The sequence below is a fragment of the Dromiciops gliroides genome, chromosome 2 (genome assembly GCF_019393635.1).
Source record: "Dromiciops gliroides isolate mDroGli1 chromosome 2, mDroGli1.pri, whole genome shotgun sequence".
Taxonomy (NCBI): Eukaryota; Metazoa; Chordata; class Mammalia; order Microbiotheria; family Microbiotheriidae; genus Dromiciops; species Dromiciops gliroides.
The window spans coordinates 348074733-348097796 of record NC_057862.1 but is presented as its reverse complement, the minus strand read 5'-3'; the positions used below and the strand labels follow the sequence as shown (position 1 = coordinate 348097796).

Sequence of the window (23064 nt, the reverse complement as noted above, 5' to 3'; positions counted from 1 at the left end):
TGGAGAAAATATTGTAAACAGCTAGAAAAAAGAAATTCAAATACTGTGGAACTACAGTAAGGATAAAACAAGATCTAGCAGCTTCTACATTAAAAGACCAGAGGGTATGGAATATGATATTCCAGAGGGCAAAGGAACTGGGACTATAGCCAAAAATCACCTATCCAGCAAAACTGAGTATAATCTTTCAGGGGAAAAATGGGACTTCAATGAAAAAGAGGACTTTCAGGTATTTGTGATGAAAAGACATGTATAAAAAATTTGACTTTTGAATACAAGATGCTAGAGAAGCATAAAAAGGTTAACAGGAAAAAGAAATCAAGAGGTATATTAAAAGATTAAACTGTTTACATTCCTATATTATGGGAAGATAATACTTTTAACTCATAAGATCTTTCTCAGTATTAGGGCAGTTGAAAGAAATATACTTAAAGAGGGTATTGAATATGAAGGGATGATATCTGTAAAGCATTTATTTTTCATTTATCCTTGTTTTTTGTGGGGCAGGCAGGATGGGTGGCTTATGTCTGGGACCAGATATGGACTCAGGGCCTCATGGGTCGAGAGCTGGTGCTTTGTCCACTGCATCACCTAGCTGACCCATGATGACATCTTCAAAATAAATTTAAGGGATAAGAGGAATACACTGGAAGAAAGGGAAAGGGACAGGTAGACTGGGGAAAAGTAGCTCACATAAAAGAAACAAGAAAAAGCTTATGGAGTGGAGGGGAAAATGGTGAAGGAGGAGGGGAGTGAGTGAACGTTACTGTCATCAGAATTGGCTCAAAGACAGAATAACAAGTGGGTATAGTAATATATTGTGCCCTGAGGGAAAGTGGGAGGGGGAGATGGAGGGTGTGAGGCGAAAGAAGGAAGGGCAGATTGGGGGAGAGGCAGTAAAAACCAAACACTTTCGAGGAGGGACAGGGTGTAGGAAGATAGAAAACAGAGTAATAGGGGAACAGAAAATAGGCCAATTTGGTTTGACACTAGCCTGAAAAAATAGGTTGGAATCAGACTGTGAAAGGCTATAAAAGTCAGAGTTTTTCTGCTACACTAGAGGCAAGAGGAAGTTACTGAAGCTTTTTGAGCCAGAGATTGATATGGTCATGACATACAAGATTCCACTGTATATATTGTTTTGTTAACAACACCCCCCCTCCAAAAAAAGATTCAGAACAAAATGCAACCATAAAGATGTCTCTCATTTGTAGATTCTTTGGGAGATATCTCTGATGGAGGATTCTTTTGCAGACAAAACTACATAAAACTGTGGATCATTCACTGACAATATTTTTAAAAGGAGATACATGCATACCAACAGTGTTCCTACTATCATGGATGATGTCCAAGCAAAATCCCAAAGGAAGGGGAGTTCCATAAAAAAATAGAAAGTTCTCTAGATGCTCCTGTTTACAGATAACATTATGTTGACTCCATGAAGCCTCTCAATGAGATCCATAATCATTCAGCATGTTCCTTAGGATATATTTGTCCCCAATGAAAGAATGGTCAAAGGACATTGTATTTTCTCTTACCCAAAGTTTTATATAGAGAAATGCCGTTAAATAAACACATGAAAAGAAGTTAAAGCAACTACATTAGAGATTACCATCAAACTGGCACAAAAAGTTCAAAAGGATAAAATTAAATGTTGGCAAAGCTGAAGAGAAATAACTCGATTAGAACGTTAATAGGTTAATATATTTATTGCAACTTGCCATAGTATTTTCCAAAAATAAATTCACAAAATCAAACATACTTTTTGATCTACCAAATCCACTGTTAAAAAATTATTTTTAAATGGGTCATTCTTTGCATTTAGTGATATCTTTATGATATTTGTATCTGCTCTATTTTAATAGTAATGGGAAACAATCTATATGTACAAAAATTAGGCTGAATAGTTATGGAAGTACATAATTTTTATAATACAATTGTAATCCTTACATTAATATATCTTACTTATATTATTCATATTTATTTTGCCAATCTCATTTTGCATTACTCTGGATAAGGGCACACATATTAACTATGATTATAGCTGCCAACAGTTACAAAATGGTAAAATTTCCACTCTAATAGAATAAATATGCTGGTTTTTAAGCCACTTTCAACTCTATTTATTTCTATTCCATAAATCAGATAAATTATTCAGATTTTATAAATGTGTATCTCCTTCAGAACCCATTTGGGTAGTAATTTTTTATAAAGCACATACAATTTATCACATTGAACAATGAAAAACAAAAATTACAATCAAATATTAAATATTTTAATTGGCTTTTTTGCATTTATATCACCTTCATTTTCAAACATACCCTCTCTCCACTAGCCAACAAGCTATTCCTTGTTACAAAGTAGAAAAAAGGAAAAAAAAAACAGTTTAGCAAAACCAATCAACCTATCAACTATATCTCATAGTATATGCAATCTTCTAAATCTATAGTCCCTCATTTCTGCAAAGGAACAGCAGCACAAAAAAAATACATTTTTACTAGAGGAAGGAGATGTGATATCTAGAAATATGTGATAGATAATGCATTTATTAAGTACTTATTATTTGCCAGGTCTTATCCCAAGTGCTGGGGATACAAATCCAAGAAAACTACATGATCCCTACTCTCAAAAAGTTTGCATTTTAATAAGGGAAGACAAAACATAAAGGGGAGCTGGAAAGCAAAGGCTGGGGTGGGTGAAGGGTATTCAGATAAGGGCAAGTTAGCTAGTGGGGAGATAAAACAGACTAGAAAGTAAGTTGAGCAGGGAGTGAATTAATCAGCATGGCTGGGGCCTCTCAAGAAATGGTACTGATTGAACCTGAAAAGCAGATCTTCAAGTGACAATACAAACTGATGATTTTTATAACACCAGTCAAGAAGAGTCAAGAAGTTGGTGATCCAAAGAGGGGAAAAGTACTTCAAAGAAATCTTATACCAGAATCACTTGCAAACTTAAAATAAGGATTTTTGTGAATTCCTGAACCTGAGTATTAGTAGAATTAGCTGCTTAAAAGGAAACTAAGTATATACTTTAAAAGGCTTTATAAATACCTGACTATATGGTTGACTGTCAAGGCCACTGTCTCTCAATGAATTTCAGGTCTAACTGAACTGCTATAAAATACATAGATTAGATGTTTTTTATTACTGGAAATCATTTTTCCCCAAAAATGACCACCCCCACCCCCACCTCCAGCACTACTCCTGACTCCAAAAGTGTCATTTATCTGAGTTATGCGCTAAGGTAAGAAGGCCTACTAAACTCAAGGTTTGCCTCCTTCAAATCCATCTTGCCTAGGATCAGAACAGCAGCAGGTTCATATGGACACATTATACTGCAAATATGTGAACTATGAATTCAAAGTCCCTATAGCTTTGGGACTATGCAAACTCAATATTGATGCAGTGCCTCAGAGAAACTTAATACTAGAAGTGAGATGCTGTACATTAAAGGCACAAGGTGTAACTCCCTAATCAACATAACCATAAAGTCTTGTATCTTTGAAAATATACAATGAGGAACCTAGATGACACACTAGACAGATCCACAGAACATTATTCACGGCTCATTTTTCAATTTCATTGTGAAATGGAAATGTTTTATTCTGTGGATTTAAGTACACCTCCAAGGATGATTTCTACTGACAACAAAGTGTACAACTATACCTAGGCTTACCTTGAGAAGGAGTCATTTTTCTACCTGACTTTCTTAAGTGGGAAGTGGACTCTCAAAGCCCCTCCAAAGAGCTAATGTCATTAGTAGCAACTTAAATAAAACTAAAGTTATCACGGGTAAGGAGTGAGGGAAGCTAATTGTCCAGATCAGATGCCAGGAAACTACATCAAAACATTCCATAAAATCCAAATGACGCTGCCAGTATCCATGCAATAATTTTGTGCTCTTCCGTTTTTGAATGTTTATCAGTCATTTCATGACAAGTTGTTCCTCCTGGATAACACAAAAAAAGGAATTTTATCTATCTCTCTCCATTTTCAAGATTTCCCCCCTCATCTGCCCAAAACATATATAACAGCCAACCAATATGCTACATTACAAAGTCATCACTGAACTATTTCATACCAAATAGGAGGCACTATTAAGAAAGTAACGTATTAGCAACCAACTTTCTTATGTACTTGATGGTAGTGCCTACATTCAGTGTTTCTAGGGCACAATGAAGCAAGCAATTCCTTCTAAGAAATGGGGGGGTACAGTTTTTGCTTTTTGTAAGTACATACTTCACAACTTTCTAGAAGCTCCTAAAAAGTTTGTTGAATTGGGCTTTCTCACATACTGTCATAACTTTAAGACAGCTCAACTATTGCCATTACTAATCAGAATGTGAATAAACACAACCCTAATTATTATGCCCTCATGAAAAGACATCTTTGGAAGTGGCAATCAACATTGTATTTATTATACACTAAATATAATGGAGGCATATCAATGTTCAGCATATCAAGTTCTCCTCTGATGCTTCATCGTGGTGTGAGAGTAAGCATGGGTACTTGATAAGCTCTGATAGTAGCTCTTGGCAGACTGACCTAATTGTAAGTACTTTGAGTACTTATTGGTCCTAAGATTAAAGACACACATACCACATCCTAGGTAAACTGAGGTGAGGGGCAAGGGAAAGTGTCATCAACAAGACAGCAAATATAGCATGAATTTTTGCAAGCACAGCAACAGGGCATATTGTCTTCAAGAGGTGTGAAAGAGCTGTGTTCTCATGGATAGAAGAAGTGGACATTCTGATGAAAACACACATCAATGCTTAATAGAAACAGTCATTAATAAATAGTATTTAAATAATGCTTACTGTGTGCCAGGCACTGTGCTAAGCACTTTATACTTATCTCATTTGATCCTCACAACACTCCTGACAGGTAGGTGCTATTGTTCCCATTTTACAGATAAGGAAACTGAGGCAAATAGAGATGTAAGCAACTTGCCCAGGGAATCACACAGCTAATAAGTGTCTGAGGACTCAGGTTTCTCTGTATCTAGGTCTGGTACTCTATCTGCTATGCCACCTCTGTTAAATAACGTCTCATTACCACAGAAGTTTCAACAACAACAACAAAAAATGTGCTTTAAAGAAGTATTGAGAACATGTGCACATACATGTATTTGCCTGATAGTATTCCAAGGAAAGTAAGAAGTGGTCATGTTGCACAATTCTCCCTGATTTCTAACTGCTGTGGATAGTTTTTTTAGAGAAAAGGGATTAGAAATCTACCCATTTCTCAAAGGACTCAAAATGATATAGAGAAAATTACTCTCAGCTTTTCTCTCTCTGTCTCTTGTCTCCCTCCTTGTTCCCTGTCTCTCCTGGTCTCTCTCTCTCTATGCTCTCTCACACCCTCATTCTCAGAGATGGAGACACTTGGTATGGAGATAAAACCCCTGAACCCTGTTACTATGGGCTCTATAGGAACTGGAAAGTCTTGAGCTTACTTCTGAGGGTACGTCACCTCAAACTCTGGATAGAGCCATGTCTACAAATGGAAGTAAAATTACCCCTTAAGGCGCCATGTTAGAGCCAGAGAGTTGTGTTGGCTTGCTCTCCCATTCTGTACATTCCCAACAGAAACAGTGTCTCAGACTTTCAGTCAAAATGACTGAGTGAAAGTTTGTAATAGAGGAGTCATATGAATAAGGATAATCATATGAATGAAAAGGAGGAATGAAGGAGGAGAAAGAGAAATAAAAACAACAATGACAACAATGGCTGAAAAAACTACAGAATAATTAAAAATATTTTATATGAGCAAAATAAAGAAAGCATGTCTAATTTTGAAAAATACCACAGAGCAAAGTACCAGAGTCAATGTGAATAAAAGGAACAATGCAAAATTTCCCCCAAAAGCATTTTCAAAGGGACATACAGACACATTTTAAAATGCAAACAATAATTAACATTAAAAAGAAAATTATAAGAAATATAAATGGACCTTACAGAAATCTGGGGTTCTGTTATGATGGCAGAGTAAAAAGCTCTGCTCGACTTCATAACAGTCACAAAATGAATGAAGCTATAAATGGCCACAAAAATAAACAGGAAGGCAGAAAAAGAGAGGAATCTGTGGAGTAAGTTTAAAAAAGAATTACTTTTCAGGTTTTAAAAAAGGTTAAGACAATAGGCAAACAGAAAAACACTCTAACACAACTGACAAGTATTATTTCGTATTGATTTTTAGTATATTGGCAACTAGGTGATGCAATGGATAAAGTGTTGGACTTGGAGTAAGGAAGACCTGAGTTCAAAACCTGTCTCAGACATTTACTAGTTGGGCAAGCTTCAGCATTTAAAATTTCTAAACCTTAAAAGGCTATATGCATGGGAAGGGAATAGGATGGAGGGAAACAGTTATGATGATTGATTAATGATTGACAGTGATAATGGCAAAACGTATGTTTCTTACTTTGCTGGGCTATTGTGAAGAAAATTCTTTGTCAAGTTTAAGGTACTATATAAAAGTAATCTATTACTGTTGTTGCAATAATCAACCTCATGGGTTTATTGTAAGGAAATCTCTCTTTAAAGTACTATACAATTGTAGCTCACTATAAAAAAAAAAATGATGAGCAGGATACTATCAGAAAGACATGGAGAGACTTGCGTGAGCTGATGCAAATTGAAACCTACTGTATACAAAAGAATAGTATTATTGTTCAGATGATCAGATGTGAATGACTGCTATTTTGCAATGCAATGATCCAAGACAACTCCAAAGGTCTTACGAAAAATGCAATGTATATACAGAGAGAGAATTGATGGTATTTGAATACAGATTGAAACATAATTCTTTTTTGTTAATTACTTTATAGGAAACCAAAAAAAAAATATGATGAACAGGATGCTATCGGAAAACCTGGAAAGACCTACATGAACTGAAGCAGAGTGAAATGTACTATACACGAAATAACAGCAATAGTATAAAATGATCTGCTGGGAAGGACTTGGTTATTTTCAGCAATGCAATGATTCAATATAACTCTTAAGGACTTAGAAAAATTGTAATCCATCTACAGAGAAAGAACTGAAAGTATCTGAAAACAGATTGAAGGATAATTTTTTGATAGTTCCTTAATCTAAAGTTTTGTTTCTGTCTGTTTTCTTTCACAACCTGGCTAATATGGAGATGTTTTGCATGACTACTCATGTATAACTTATATTGAATTGCTTGAATTGTTGGGATGGAGGAAGAGACGTTGGAACAAAAAATGTTTAAAAATTGATGTCAAAATTTGTTTTTACATGGGAATTTGGAAAATAAAATTCTAAACAAAAAAGGCTATATGTAAATGCTAATACACTTATTTATGTACATATTGACTCCCTTGAAAAAATATAAGCTCCTTGAGGGCAGGATAATAATCTTGAAAAAGCATCTTAGAAGTCATCAAGTCCAACTCTTTCCTTTTACAGATAAGGAAAACAAGGCACAGAGAGGTTAAGTAACTTACCTAGTGTCAAATAACTGCCACATGTCTAAGTCTAGTGTTCTATTCATTACTACATGTTCTCCCTATATCTTTAATACCTAGTACAACACCTGGCACATAGCAGGCACTTAATAAATGTTTGGGGGGGTTTTGCTTCACAGATTGATTATGGATTTTTAAATCATGAAAAAATATTCTGCAAGGCACCACAGTAACTCAGTAGAATATTCAAAGGATTAAGTGAAAACAGCAAACAAAAATGTGAGGTCTTGGGGGAAAAAATAAACCTGAAGACAGTAGAAAATTTAGATAAAAAGTTAGAGGTATTCTCTACAACCATAGATTTACTGGAAAAGGGAATAACAATACAAAATTGCAGATGAAGAAGAAAAATTAATTGAACAAAATCAAAAGTCAAAAATTTATAGAACTAAGAAAAAACAAGAATATACAACTAAAATACAAAGCAAAAAGTTAATTTAAGCATATTTATCTTTTTTTAAAAAATCACAAAAAAGAAAACTAAAATACTGTATTTCAAGAAATCATGCAGAAAAACTGCCCAAAATAACTGTAAGTAGATAAGAAGGCATAAATCAAGAGAATCCCCAAAACATCATCAACAGCAACAACAAAAAAACCAAGTATGTACATGAGAAAGATAAAAAAGAGAGGGGCAGCTAGGTGGCACAGTGGATAAAGCACTGGCCTTGGATTCAGGAGGACCTGAGTTCAAATCCAGCCTCAGACACTTGACACTGAACTAGCTGTGTGACCCTGGGAAAGTCACTTAACCCTCATTGCCCTCCCCCAAAAAAGAGAGAAATATATTGTGAATCTGTGTAGATGTATGTGTATATACACATATATACACTCAAATGCATACATCAGTTTTAAAACAAGAAGCATATATATATACATGCACATGTTTAAATACACATTTTAATACACATTCATCACTGGAAGTTACTTATACCAATGTAAATAGAGATCCAGATCAAAAGACTATATGTTAATGAAAGAAAACACAAATTTTTAAATTATAACCTTCAATGTGAATAAATTCCACAGTAATAACAAAGAGAATGAAAGAATGGATTTTTAAAAGCTTTTGTTGCATTCAAGAATAATATTTAAAACATACAGACACATACATGAAAATGAGAGAATAGGAAAATATCTATTAAGCTTCAGGTAACTTAAAAAGCTAGAGTTGCCATAATGTTCATGTTCTTAACAATAAAAACATAATATCTAGGGATACAAACAAAAATGACAATATCAAAGACAACACAGACAATGAAAAAATAGTTTTATTAAATATGTGTGTATAATATGGCATCATGTTCAAGGTTCACTAAGAAGGCTAATCAAACCCCCAAAAAGGACAACATAATAAGTCATTAATTTTTTTCTCACAAAGATGAACAAAAAAGATAAACAAAGAACTGGTCCAGTGTTTTAAAAATTAGATCTGAATGCCCTGTCTATAAACTTCTGAATAGAACTATTTAAAGAATATCCACACATTTCAGCATCCTATGGTACCCTTTAAAATGATCATGCTACAACATTAAAATACATAGTTAATTAACAAAGGAATTATTAGCAAAGATACCTACCTAAATGGAGACTAAGTAATGACATGATGAATACTGAGTGAATTAAAGAACAAACAAAAGAAGCTATAGTCATGTTTTAATATAAGAATAACACTAAAAAAAATATCAAAATTTCTGGCATGCAGGTAAAGCAATCCTCGACATAAACTTATCTCTGAAAATTTTCTATTTAAAAAACAAGAAAAGGAAAGGTTCATTAACTGACCTTACAATTTAAAAGACTAGAAAGTAAACAAATCATCAATGTTTTTAAAAGTATGAAAGAAAATCCTTAAACTTATAGGCAGAAATTGAGAAACTTGAAAATAAAGAATATAGAATTAATGAACAATATTAAAAGATAGCTTTTGGAAAAACTAAATAAATTAATAACTGTTAGCTAATCTGATCAAAAAAGCAGGGGGAAATCAAACTACTAAAAGAAAAACATGCGGGACAGCTAGGTAGTAACAGTGGAAAAAGACTGGCCCTGGATTCAGGAGGACCTGAGTTCAAATCTGACCTCAGATCCTTGACACTTACTAGCTGTATGACCCTGGGCAAATCACTTAACCCTCACTGCCCCACGAAAAACAAAAAAGAAAACATGAACAAAATGAATTCATAATAGGATAAAAAGATAATATTCAGAAAGTACTATGCATATCTCTGTCAGCAAAATGACAATTTCAAAAAGTGGATGATTTCTTAAAAAATAACAATATCTAAGTTAAGAATCTAAACTAAGAAACAGAGATATTAAATAAACCAAACAAAGAAAAATCAATCAAGCCATACATTAATTGCTAAATTAAGAACTTTCTCAGTATAAGGGCAGCTGAAAGGAATATACTTAGACAGAGGGCACAGGTGTGAACTGAATATGAAGGGATATCTGTAAAGCATTTATCCTTGTTTTTTGTGGGGCAGGCAGAGTGGGGTGGCTTATGTCTAGGACCAAATATGGGCTCGTGGCCTCATGGGTCCAGGGCTGGTGCTTTGTCAACTGTGTCACCTAGCTGACCCATGATGGCATCTTTATAATAAAGTTAAGGTGTAAGAGAAATGCACTGGAAGAAAGGGAAAGGGAAAGGTGGAAGGGTGTAAAGTAGCTCACATAAAGGAAACAAGAAAAAGCTTATGGGGTGGAGGAGAAGATGGGGAAGGAGCAGGGGAGTGAGTGAGCCTTACTTTCATCAGAATTGGCTCAAAGAGGAAATAACAAACATTTAAGTGGATATAGTAATATATTTTGCCCTGAGGGAAAGTGGAAGGAGAAGTGGGAAAAGGTGGGGAGAGGTGAAGGAAAGGAAGGCAGAATGGGGAAGGGGCAATAAAAAGCAAAACACTCATGGCAGCTAGGTGGCACAGGGGCAGGTAGGTGGTTCAGGGGCTGCTAGATGGTGTAGTGGATAAAACATCAGCCCCAGATTCAGGAGAACCTGAGTTCAATCCAGCCTCAGACACAGTAGCTGTGTGACCCTGGGCAAGTCACTTAAACTCTCATTGCCCGGCCAAAAAAAAAAAAAAAAGCACTTTTGAGAAGGGATAGGGTGAAGGAAAATAGAAAACAGAGTAAATATCAAGGGGAGGGAATCAGAAGGACGTATGAAAAATTCAAACCATCAAACAGAGGAACTGATGGTATCTGATAGAGATTGAAGTATAATTGTAATTGTTAGTTCCCTCTTTCTAACAGTTATTTATCTAATTTTCTTTCACAACCTGACTAATGAGACGATGTTTTGTATAACTGCACATGTATGAACTTATATTGAATTGCTGGATTTCATAGGGAGGGTCAAGGAGTGAGGGAAGAAGAAATTTAGACACAAAGTTTTTTAAAAATCAATGTGAAAAAAATTGGGTTTTTTTTACATGTAACTTGGGGAAAATTCTAAATTTAAAAAAGGAAAAAATTTTAAAATAAATGCTTTGTCACTCATTCAGCTTTTACTCAACATCTAGCTCTATGACTTATACATAACAGATGTTTTAGGGAATATTTAATTCAAGAAATAAAAGCAAGAAACAGGTACAAAACCCCAGATAACAGAGATTTAGCAGTAAAAAAGAGGGAAAATTAAACCTGTCTATATTTTAACCCACAGACTCTAATATACCCTCATACTTAGCCAGAGAGATGAGAAGACTCCTTTTCTTTACTTTGGATCAGATCCCCACCTAGGATGAATAAAGAACAAAAAGAGACTAATGATAAAGTATACTATCCACCTCCAAAGAAAAAATTGATATTGACTGAAGCATACTATTTTTCACTTTCTTTAATTTTTTCCCTTTTATTCAAGTTTTCTTATACAAAATAACTAATGTGGTAATGTTTTACATAATTGAACATGTATAACCTATATCTGATTTCTTACCACTTCAAGGAAGGGGAAGATGAGGGAGTGAAGGAGGGAGAGAATTTGGAACTCATTACTTTAAAAAGTTTCAATTATTTTTTAAAATAAATATATCATGAGAAAATGAAAAAAGAAAATAAGTAAATATTTACACTCTTTAATGAGTTTTCCTATGAATAGGTTTTTTTTAAAACATTCATCAATTTTTATTCCTTGGTATTTGTCAACTTAATATGCATTTTGGTATATTCTATAAACCACTCTAGGACAGCAACACAAAATACTTGAAAATGAGAATTTTGTTTATTTTTTTAAAATTTCATCTCTGGAAATCCCCAAGCCATTTTTCTCATTATTCAATGAATGACTTTTTGCAAAAGCTGAGAAAAATATGAATAATTCTTACTCCTTTGAAATTTAGTGTTAAGTTAGTGGCTTATCCCCCCACACCCCCATACACTACTGTATTTGCTTCTAACCTAGTGCCCACAGCCATAATTAAAGGGAGAAATAATTGTGGAGAAGCTGTCTACCTTCCTCATCACCATCAGCAACAACTGATCAACTACCAACAATAGTCAGATGGGTGAAGGATCCCTAAGAGTGGCAGCCTTAGATTCCTGCCTCCAGCTCAAACCTCTAGGCACTGTGAGTGAGAAGCACGTGTCAGATAAGTCAAACCAGCACCACCACCTTGACCACCATTTCCTCTTAGACCCTGATGGAGACAGTCCAGGACCTTGAGGCCAAGAGCCTTGGAAATAGCAATACTTCTAGCCCAAAGTCCTTATCCATCATCTTGGGAATCAGCCTTTGTGGATATGCAGCCTGGCAACTGTTCACACTGGTGCTACAACCATAACTACTGAAGAAAAGAAAATTTTCACTACTAAAGTCCTTAGTGCTGTCAATTGGTTTAGGATCACAAACTAATATAATTTATCAGTGTAAACGACATTCAAGAAAAGGAATTAACATCTGCTTCACTACTGCACTTTAAAGTCATGGAACTTGTCTATCTGACTTGCAGTAGAAACCTTCCTTATGTGTTTCTCCCCCAATAGAATGTGAGCTCCTTCAGAAGAACAACTCTCTTGCTTTTCAATTTGTATCCCCTGTGCCTGGAATAGTGCTTTGCAAATATTAAGCACTGAATATTTATTCATCCATTCATCATCAAACAATGGCAAAAATAATATCCCTGTTCTCAACACACACATACACACACACACACACACATGTGTGTGTATATATACAAATATATATATACATATATATATATATAAATTCATCTCTGTTGCTTGTCTCTATCTCTGTTCCCACCTGTTAAAATGAGCCCTTGTTTTCATTTGCCCAATTTCTTCTGAGACTAATACCCTGCATACAAAATTTACATACTGTATTAATATCAGGGGTTTCATCCCTTCCTTTGGGATTCCCCAGTATCTAAACACCTGATATCTTCCAGTTACTCATGATCTAGACTTTCCTAGACTGCTTACATCATATGGGCTCTGTTGCCCACATATTCCCAGGGCAGCCCATATCCCACTACTCTCATTTTTAAAAAACCCTGTATTTTCAAGCTATCTTTTTCTTCATCTTTTTAAAAAAAGAGATGAAGGGAGGTGAGATAAATTTTCATGTCATTCTAATTTAAAGTTAGATCAGAAAAGTTATATATGTTCACACTAGTGGCATTCTTTTATCTTTTATTTGCCCATTATGAATAATTTCACTGCAGACAATTTCAGATTAACAATAATGAGTTACTAGCAGTTTGATGCTTACAAATTAGAGTTTTGTTAGACAACCATTTTAAGGTAGGAATCAACTTATGGGACACCTTTACCAATTACCTAATAGAAAGTATTACTGAACCTATTAAATCTACAGTACACACTTGCAAGATCATATTCTTTGTAGTTATATATTCTGGCTATATAAGAACATTAGGGTTTACATTTTCTCCTTAAAAATAACAGAATCAACAAAATCAAAACAGTTATCAGCTAAATTTGTCTCTCTCTATGCCCAACCCCACACCAGGTATTTTAGACCCAGAATTTTCCATTTTTCTCAATATAGTTTATTTTTTTAATGTACTCTAGCTATATTGATGCCTCTGAATCACAATAACTTCAAATATAACAACAGTGTAAATGTGCACTTTGATTATTTGGAAACAGTTATATGAAAGCTACCATTCAAGGGCCTGAGCTGTACAGTGTCTTTAAGGGAAGGAACATGGAATTATACACTTAAAGGGGCCTTGGAGGTCCATCTAGCTATTCCCTTCATGTTACATAGGAGGAAACTGGGATCCAGAAAAATTAAGTGACTTACAAAAGCTCATACAGGTGACATGCTGTTTTATTTCGTCAGATGAAGTCCAAAAGTACAGTTTTGAAATGTTTATGCCTCAAAAAAACCCAGTGTTTCATTTTCCTGCTATGCTTTAAATAGAATGAATACCTTTACACTAATGTCTCTCACTCATACAAACCCCTTTCCTCATCCACCAGTTCTAGATACAATAATTTAAAAATATAGTAAAGGGAGTATCAATTTAAAAGAGTAATGATTACAAGAAACAGAACTTTGTGACTCTGCACTCTGCACATTACAATTATGAGAGTTACTGATATACAAGCATCTTTATTTTTTGACCAAAACCTCTAATAGAGGTTTCTCAATCTCAAATAAAGTATTACTTACTTTTAGCACAACCCTGTTTGAAGTTCATTCTGTCTCTGATTTTTTCATTTTCGTCCAGCATCTTGGAAATTACTTTGTAAACACTGTCCCACGCTGCATACTAAAAATATAAACACCATAATGAAGGCAAATGTGTTGAGAACCTTTAAAGAGGCTCACTGTTAAGGAATCTCAACCACAATGCATGCTCATTAGAATATTCTTTGGATTCTCACTCACTGTTGAAACATGGACCTGAAATCTACTTTGAGTTTTTCTCCATTACACTGATTCTTTCATAACCCATTTCCAGGTTGGACATCATTCCCTCGAAAAAAATGTCAGCATTTGTTACCAATCCTAAATGAGGTTTCTTCTGAAAAGCCATGTATGTGTAAGCATATAGAATTGGCTATGACCCATTATTTCTTTGTAGTAGAGTGGACCTGTCTAAATACTAATTTTTTCACATATTAATATTAAAGGCTATTTACTATAAACCTAAATAGATTCATGACATAGTGGAAAAAACATGGGTTAAGAGGTGGAAATGGGTTCGGATCCTGCCTCTACAATTTGCTAGCTCTTTGATTGTGGGCAAATAAATCACTTTACCTCTTTCACCTGATAAAATAGGCCATTTGTATTAGATGGCATGAAGAGAACAAAACTAGAAGCAAAGGGTGGAAGGTGAGAATAGGCTAGTTTGGGCTCATATAAGGGAAGACTTCCTAATAAGTATTCAGAAGTTGAATGTATTACCTCATGGGGCAGGACTTACTTCAAATAAGTCCAAATAACCATTCGCTGGATTTATTGTCAAGAGAATTTTTATTCAATTACAGATTGGTCTAGATGGTTTCTGAAGTCCTTTCTAACTTTAAAATTCTGTGCTTTAAGGACAGCTCTGGCATTTTTAAAATATCCCGGTTACAGATGTATAATTGTCTTGGGCTATAGCACAAAGGAAAACCCTAGGAGAAATTCAATCATTTTTTCCTTTTATTTACATTTAAGTATTCCTTAGAATGTCACATCAGATAACTTTTTATTTGACCTGTTAACATTTCATCAAATTAAATTCTCATAAAAGCATCATGTGGATAGCTGTACACAAACACAAAACTTGCAAATGAGACTTTAAAAATTCACTCATGAGTCAAAAAAATGGAGTAGTAGTTGTTACTCTATAGAAGAGACATCATCTAGTACAACTTTTTTTTTTTTTGGCTACATTGATACTTCAATGGACCTGTTATCTCATCACTGTGGACACTCCCTCCACTGATACCAATCTCAATTCATACATGTTTGCCCATCTCATTTGACTCCTATTCATGTCTTCCCCAAAGTTCACCCTAAAGGATCCATCCAAAATGCTCCTCTGGATCTTTTGAAAATGCATGTGCACCAATATGTGATGATACTTGCTCTTGCAAATGGCCATCCCACATTTTTTTCTTGTCATACATTTCTTCGATTACCTAATTTACTTTGTTTTTTCCGCACAATTCCTCATCTGTGACACTTTGCAGCTTTCTCATGCTCACCTTGCACTTTTCCATTACCTTTTGGGTAATCTGAAATTTCAAGTCTTTGGGGAGTTTTTTATCTTATGATCCTCAGACATACATCAATAGAAGAATACTACTGTCCAAAAAAGAAGCCTTTGTTTTGGGGAGAAACTTGTTTCAGGGAGATGCTATTAAAAGGACTGTACAGTTTCCTAAAGACAACCCAGCCCAACCTCCTCTTCCTGTTAAAATTTCAGCCCAGATGACTGTCTATATGCAATGTCTAAGTTATATGCATTGATGGACAGGTTCTATTGTTGGTCCATCCAACAATAGATAATAGGTAATCTCTGGCCTTTGTTTTTGACTGTATTTGGCAGAACAGTTTTGCATAATTACAGATCTTATTTAGGCGGCTATATAGTTGTTCTGGGCTTGATGAAATCAGCAACAATGCCATCTGCAAACAGGAGTATCTTGGGAGTACCTTGGCATCTATCTGTTGGTTTCACATTAAAAATGAAGGTTCACTGTCTTCTCAGGCTATGAAGAGAACTATCTAAGCCAAACCTGATAACTACTATACTACACACTTCTGGGGCTTCATATGAGGATACAGCTGATGGATCCTGGGCGGTTTATGAAGTCCTTGTCAAGGAATTGAAGACCATGGAGCAAAAGTTTTGCCACCTTCTACATTAAGCCTTTCCTAATCCTTTCAGTTTCTAATGCCCTCACTCTCCCAAAAAATTACCTTGCAATTGTGTGAATATATGCACATATTTGTATGAAAATATGTATTTTGCATTCTCCAAAAGAATGTAAACACATACCTGGCACATAATAGATACTTGATAAATGTTTGTTGACTGATACAAGGATTAAAGTGGGAATATTTAGCATAAATAGAAAATGTAAAGGGATATTAATCAATCCTAATCATTTGGATATAGCTATGAAAAACTAGAGTGGGCTTTTCCAGAACATCTTGTACCTAACCCTCCATACCAAACTATAGGTATTAAAGCAAAAAACTAGATGGCTCCTTAGCAGATATGTTGGTTGGGCATTTTTGGCTAGGTATAAAATAGAGTAGTTGACCTTAGAGGTCCTCGCACCTGTAAGATTCCGTGAAACAAGAGTTCTAGTAATTTCCAACTTCATAATTTTTCCATCTCTAGGAAATGTGGTAAACATTCAGAGCTCAGTGAAACCAAGAATATCACAGCTAGATGTACCCTTTTCCTATGAAATACATAGCTCTTTTCTTGAACTACATCAATTCCCTGTTACATTTTTCTCAATTATTTATAATCTTTCACATATGACAAATTTGAGTCACATAAATGACCTTCTAATTCCAACCCTTTGATTATTAAGTGAATTATTATTTCCACAAAAAACTGATTTCCTTTTGCAGACAATATGACTTATACTCAGACAATTCTAGAGAATCACCTAACACTACTTAAAATTATTGACAACTTTAGCAAAGTTGCAGGATATAAAATAAGCCACATAAATCATCAGTGTTTCTATATATTACCAACAAAGTCCAGCAGCAAGAGAAAGACAAATTCCATTTAAAATAACTGTAGATAATATAAAATACTTGGGATTCTACCTGCCAATACAAACCCAGGAACTATATGAACAAAACTATAGAATACTTCTCGCCCAAATAAAATCAGATCTCAGAAATTAGAAAAATATTAAATGCTTATGGGTAGGCTTAACCAATATAATAAACATGACAATTCTACCTGAATCAATCTATTCATTCAGTGCCAAACAAAATTATCAAAAATTATTTTATAAATCTAGGAAAAATAATAACAAAAATAATCTGGAAAAACAAAAGCTAAAGGATATTAAAGGAATTAGTGAAAAAATGTGAAAAGTGGTCTAGCAGTACCAGATTTCAAACTGTATTATAAAGCTATATTTATCAAAACAATCTGGTGCTAAGTAATAGAGAGGTGGGTCAGTAGAAAAGAATAGGTACAAATTACATTATAGTTAATGACCACAGTAATCGAGTATATGATAAACTCAATGATCCAAGCTTTTGGAAGAAAAACTCACTTTTGGACAAAAACTGCTGGGAAAGCTGGAAAACAGTATGGCAGAAATTTGGTGTACACCAGCATCTCACACCATATACTAAGATCAAAATGGGTATATGATTTATACATAAGCAAAGTAAGACAGCATAGAATAGTTTACCTGTCAGATTTACAGATGGGAAAGAATTTAGGACCAAAGAAGATATAAAGGGCATTAAAAATATAAAATAAGTCACTTTGAATATGTAAAATTAAATAGTTTTTGCACAAACAAAACCAATGTGCCAAAATTATAAGGAAAGCAGAAAACTAGGAAAGAATTTTTGAAACACGTATCTCTGATAAAGGCCACATTTCTCAAATACATAGAGAACTTAGTCAAACTTATAAAAATACAAGTCATTACACAGTTGATAAATGGTCAAAGGATATGAACATGCAGTTTTCGGACAAAGAAATCAAAGTTATCTATAGTCATATAAAAAAAAATGCTCTAAACCCCTATTGATCAGAGAAATGCAAATTAAAACAACTCTGAGGTACCACCTCATACCTATCAGAATTGCTAATATGACAAAAAAGGAAAATGTTGGATTTTGGAGGGGTTGTTGGAAAACTGGGATGCTAATCCACTGTTGGTAGAATTGTGAAAAGGTCCAACCATTCTGGAAAGCAATTTGGAACTATGCCCAAAGGACTATAAAATCATGCATACCCACTGATTCGGCAATACCACTACTGGGTTTATATTCCAAAAACACACAAAAAAAGGGAAAGGACCTATTCATACAAAAACAGTTATATCAAGGTTTTTGTTTTGTTTTGTTTTGTTGTTTTGTTTTTGTGGAGGTTAAGAATTGGAAATCAAAGGGATGCCCATCAATTGGGAAATGGCTAAACAAGCTGTGGTATATGATTGTAATGGAGTATTATTGTGCTACAAGAAATGACAAGCAGGGTTATTTCAGAAAAAAACTGGAAAGATTACATGAACTGATGTATAATGAACAGAGGAGAACCAGAAAAACATTGTACACAGTAACGGCAATACTGTTTGATGAAAAAGTGTGAATAACTTAGCTATTCTCAGCAATACAAGACAATCCTAAAGGACTAATGATGAAGCATACCATCCACCTCCAGAGAAAGAACTGATAGTCACTGAATACAGACGGAATCATGCTGTTTTTCACTTTCTTTCATTATTTTTCTTTTATTTTAATTTTCTTATACAAAATACTAATACAGGAATGTTTTACATAATTGCATATGTATAGCCTATATCTGATTGTTAACCAGCTTATGAAGGAGGGAGGGGAAGAAAATTATCTCCAAACTTTTTTTCCTCTCTTGTATTTGCTACCTGTGGGTGTCTGCCCTTAGTACAATACTAAATTAACCAGTGACTTCCATCTCTATATCTTACCTTTTTCTTCTTCTTTGTGACTTTAGCAGCCTCATTCAAAGGTATGTAGACTTCTAATACATCACTAACATTTTCTAACAAAAAAACAAATTTTTAAAAGGTGATAGAAGAAATTAGAAAACAAGGTTGTCATATAAATCAGTCACACAATTTAGAGATTTCTATCTTTGAAGGAATAGAAACAGTACAGATAGATGCCTCTTGTGATGCATCTAAAAATTCTCTTTGTATGCTGTACGTTTCTGTACTTAGAAATAAAAGCATTATGCATTCCTCTAATGGATTAAAGCCTAAAAACAACAGGCAAAACATCTGCTACTAGTATCTATGCATCTTCTAATATTAGAATCATAGATTTTTGAGACAGAAGGAACCTTAAAGATTATGTAATTCTACCCCTTCATTTTACATATAGGAAAACTATAAGACTTAATCAAGAACAGTCATTCTGGACTCAACTCATTTCATTTTTGACAGTACAAAACTGGTCAAAGAAATAATGTACATGTAGTATAACTGAATAAAGTCTTCTTACTGTCCTTATGGATAAGAATAAAATAACAGATTTGGAGCTAGTCGAATGACCAGATCCAAATACTAGTCATAAATGAATCAATGCCAACTCAGAGGCAGAGTTCTTAAACTTTGTAGCATCACAGACCCTTTTGACAGTCTGGTGAAGCCAATGGACCCCTTCTCCGAATAATGATTTAAAATGGATAAAAGAAAATACACAGGATTACACAGGAAATAGATTATATTGAAATAGTTTTCAAGTTTGTTTTGTTTTGTTTTAAGTTCATGGACTCCAAGTTAAGAACTCTGACTTGGAGTGAAGTCTCCTTAACCTAATATGAGCATTATCCTTAATCCTGTATGGTTCAACATTTTGTTCTGACTTAAATAGCACACATATCAAACATGCAATATGAAACTAAGAGGGTTAATTAATATGTTGGATTATAGAATTCATATCCAATAAGATCTCAATAGGACAGAATGTCAAACTGAATCAAAATTTAAAAGAGATAAATAAAAAATTCAATGCTTAGGTTCAGAATATCAACTTCAAAAATACTGGATGGGAGAGGTGAAGACAGAAAATAGTTCTTATGAAAAAAAAGTCTAAGAGGGGAAAAACTGGAAAGCAGAAAGAGTGGCAGAAATCAGGTACAGAAGAACATGTGAAAAATATACAGAGAACTAAATCAAATTTATAAGAATGCAAGTCATTCCCCAATTGAGAAATGGCCAAAGGATATGAACAGGCAGTTTTCAGATGATGAAATCAAAGCTATCTATTGTCATATGAAAAAATGCTCTAAATCACTACTGATTAGAGAAATGCAAATTAAAACGACTCTGAGGTATCACTTTACACCTATCAGATTGGTTAATATGACAAAAAAGGAAAATAATAAATATTGGAGAAGCTATGGAAAAATTGGAACACTAATGCATAGTCAGTGGAGTTGTGAACTGATCCAACCATTCTGGAGAGCAATTTGGAACTATGCCCAAAGGTCTATGGAACTGTGCATACCCTTTGACCCAGCACTATCAATATTAGGTCTTTTTCCCAAAGAGATCATAAAAAGGGGGAAAGAATCCACATGTACAAAAATATTCATAGCAACTCTTTGTGGTAGCAAAGAATTGGAAATCGAGAGGATGCCCATCAATTGGGGAACGGCTGAACAAGTTGTGGTATATGAATGTAATGGACTACTATTGTGCTGTAAGAAAAGATGAGCAGGCAGATTTCAGAAAAATCTAGAAAAACTAACACTGATGCTGAGTGAAGTGAGCAGAACCAGAAAAACATTGTACACAGTAACAGCAACATTGTGTAATGATCAACTGTGATAGACTTGGCTCTTCTCAGCAGTGCAATGATCCAAGATAACTACAAAGAATTCATAATGGAAAATGTTCTCCACATCCAGAAAAAAGAACTATGGATTCTGAATGCAGATTGAACCATACTGTTTCTACTTTTGTTTTTTTCTTTTTTGAGGTTTTTCCCCTTTGTTCTGATTCTTCTTTCACAACATGACCAATGCAGAAATGTTTGGTGTGATTGTACATATATATATATATATAGATAGATATATAGATATAGATATAGATATAGATATATAGATATAGATATAGAGATATAGATATAGATAGATATAGATATAGATAGATAGATAGATAGATAGATAGATAGATAGATAGATAGATAGATAGATAGATAGATAGATAGATATAGATATATAGATATATAGCCTATATCTGATTGCTTTCTGTCTTGGGCGGGTGGGGGGGGTCTTCCCCACCACCCCTTCCATGAGCACCGCCCCCCCCCCCCGCCCCTGCCGGGCCTTGGTAAGTCCCTCAGCTCTTACCTGGCTCGGTCCCTACCATCGGGGCCCTCCCCATTCGGCTGCCCCTGGCCTGGCCTGGCGACCGCGGTGACCTCCAAACCCTTGGCGCCAGGGTTCCCGGGCTCGACGCCAGAGGTCTCCCCGTCTTCGCCGAGGCGAGCTCAGGGCTGCCCGGGGAGCCCTCAGCCTCCCTCTTCGCCTCCGCCCCCCAGGGCCCTCTCCCCGCCTCGTGCCGCTGCAGCCTCCACGAGCCGTGGCCCTCATAGAAGATGGAGCTCCCGCAAGGGTGGGAGCCGAAGCAGTTCACGTAAATACAGTGCGGCTTAGGCCGCGGCCGCCCCCTCCAGGGCGCGGGCGAGGGTGTCGCCATGTCGGGCCCCCTCGAGACGTACCACTCCCCGGGGAAGTGGGGGGAACCACTCAGAAGAGAACCAGGCGGACCAGACCATGGAGGGTGGGGGGGAAACTAAGCAGATCAGTCCACTGGAGGGGGGGGGAGTGATGCTCGGAATGAAAAGGTGCTAACTATGAGCCAGAACAGCACCAATGATGACACTTCTGACACACTCAACAATTCATCACACATTAGGGTCATCTATGGTAAAGTGGACATAAGCTTCTTGCATGCAGCAAGGATCCTAGGATCTAAGCTGATCCCCGGGCTCACCTATTCAATAAACCACGGTCCACCCACCAAAACCTTCTCCTCCCTGATAGCCATATGGGAGGCAAGATATGAAATCTTTGTCCCAATAAAGGCCTCTATGGAAGGGCTGCACCCTTTTTCCACAAGAGCTAAATAAGGATTGTCCTTCAATAGCTTTTGGGGATTCAGAATCACCACCAAGTCAGCTAGGGCAAAGCTTCTTAGACTGTAGATCATGCCCCGCCACCCCCCTCCCCCCCATGGGGTCATGTAACTGAATGTGTGGGGGTTGTGAAAAATTTTGCAGTAAATGTTTGATTTGTATACCTATTTTATATACCCATATACCCAGAGTCCTATAAAAATTTCTCATACGAAAAGGGGTTGTGAGTGGAAAAGGTTTAAGCAGCCAAACAAATACAGATTCATCATAGTGATATAGTGACATTTTCACTATTAGCAAGGTGCCTCCCAACAATATATTCCATTCCTTGGTTCTCCAAGTCTTTTATAGGAAGGAATTTTCTAAAGCAACCCAGAAGAAAGGAAATCTGCCAAATAAGGAGCACCTGAGCTACTTCTTCAGGGGGTAGAGAGTTCTCTGAGTCCCCCCCACACACACACCCCCCAGTATCTTATACCTTGAGACTAAGGATACTCTGCTTAAGGAAGGATAAGAAAGGGTCAGAGAGTATTATCCCAAACTGTGTCCCAAAACAGTTCATTCTTTTCAGATAAGTCTCCATGGAGACTGGATCCCAGAAATCACTTGACAGAGAGTTCTTCCTCTTCCTAGGGTGGTGTTAAATTGGCTTCTGGGAGACTTGATACCTGCTCTGGATATGGTGCATGACATACATAGCACACAACCTAGTACATTACATAGATGTCATCATTAAGTACAAACCTCTTGCCCTGAAGTGGGGG

At 35.6% G+C, this 23064-nt stretch overlaps 1 protein-coding gene across 1 annotated transcript; it reads right to left on the bottom strand.

Annotated features, from left to right (window-relative positions):
• Window positions 1–3883: 3883 nt before the first annotated feature.
• Window positions 3884–21861, bottom strand: C2H5orf47 (chromosome 2 C5orf47 homolog). The gene is made up of 5 exons (XM_043980752.1): window positions 21513–21861; window positions 19123–19196; window positions 14138–14237; window positions 11185–11237; window positions 3884–3951 (listed from the first exon to the last, which is right to left on the bottom strand). Exons 1-4 carry the CDS (start codon window positions 21859–21861, stop codon window positions 11185–11187), a joined length of 576 nt encoding a protein of 191 aa, XP_043836687.1. The 3' UTR covers window positions 3884–3951.
• Window positions 21862–23064: the final 1203 nt, after the last annotated feature.